The 580-nt window shown below is 48.4% G+C and overlaps 1 protein-coding gene across 1 annotated transcript; it reads left to right on the top strand.

Moving 5' to 3' along the window:
- Positions 1-13: 13 nt before the first annotated feature.
- LOC111660336 (DNA damage-binding protein 1-like) lies at positions 14-550 on the top strand. The gene is made up of 2 exons (XM_023413580.2): positions 14-232; positions 416-550. Exons 1-2 carry the CDS (start codon positions 71-73, stop codon positions 548-550), a joined length of 297 nt encoding a protein of 98 aa, XP_023269348.2. The 5' UTR covers positions 14-70.
- Positions 551-580: the final 30 nt, after the last annotated feature.

The following is a 580-nucleotide window of genomic DNA, read 5'->3' as shown; positions in this document are numbered from 1 at the left end:
TTTTCTTCAGGATCGTATTGGACGCCCATCAGAGACGGGTATTATCGGAATTGTAGACCCAGAATGCCGCATGATCGGCCTGCGGCTGTACGACGGGTTGTTCAAGGTGATCCCGTTGGACCGGGACAACCGTGAGCTCAAGGCCTTTAACATCAGACTGGAGGAGCTGCAGGTCATTGATGTCCACTTCCTGTACGGCTGCCAGGCCCCGACCGTCTGCTTCATCTACCAGGTACTGAAGGAAAGGAAGGAGGGCGTGTCTGAGGAACGACTTTCTTCGTAAATTCATACAGACGTGACTTTAAATTTATTGTGTGAATTTTTCCTGAATTATCTAAAGCCCATAGTCATAGTAAAATGTTAAAATGTTGTAGGCAGTTAAAAGTGTAGCTTGGTGCTGTGTTGTGTATCATAGGATCCCCAGGGACGCCATGTGAAGACCTATGAGGTTTCTCTGAGGGAGAAGGAGTTCAACAAGGGCCCCTGGAAGCAGGAGAATGTGGAGGCTGAGGCATCAATGGTCATCCCAGGTAATCACAGTTTATCCTGAATCCATCACTGAAGGTGAAGCCGAGTCTAC

The sequence above is a fragment of the Seriola lalandi genome, unplaced genomic scaffold, assembly GCF_002814215.2.
Source record: "Seriola lalandi dorsalis isolate HSWRI2012SDOR001 ecotype SW California unplaced genomic scaffold, Sedor1 jcf7180001988642, whole genome shotgun sequence".
In the NCBI taxonomy this organism is placed as follows: Eukaryota; Metazoa; Chordata; class Actinopteri; order Carangiformes; family Carangidae; genus Seriola; species Seriola lalandi.
This window is presented reverse-complemented; position numbering and strand designations above follow the sequence as displayed.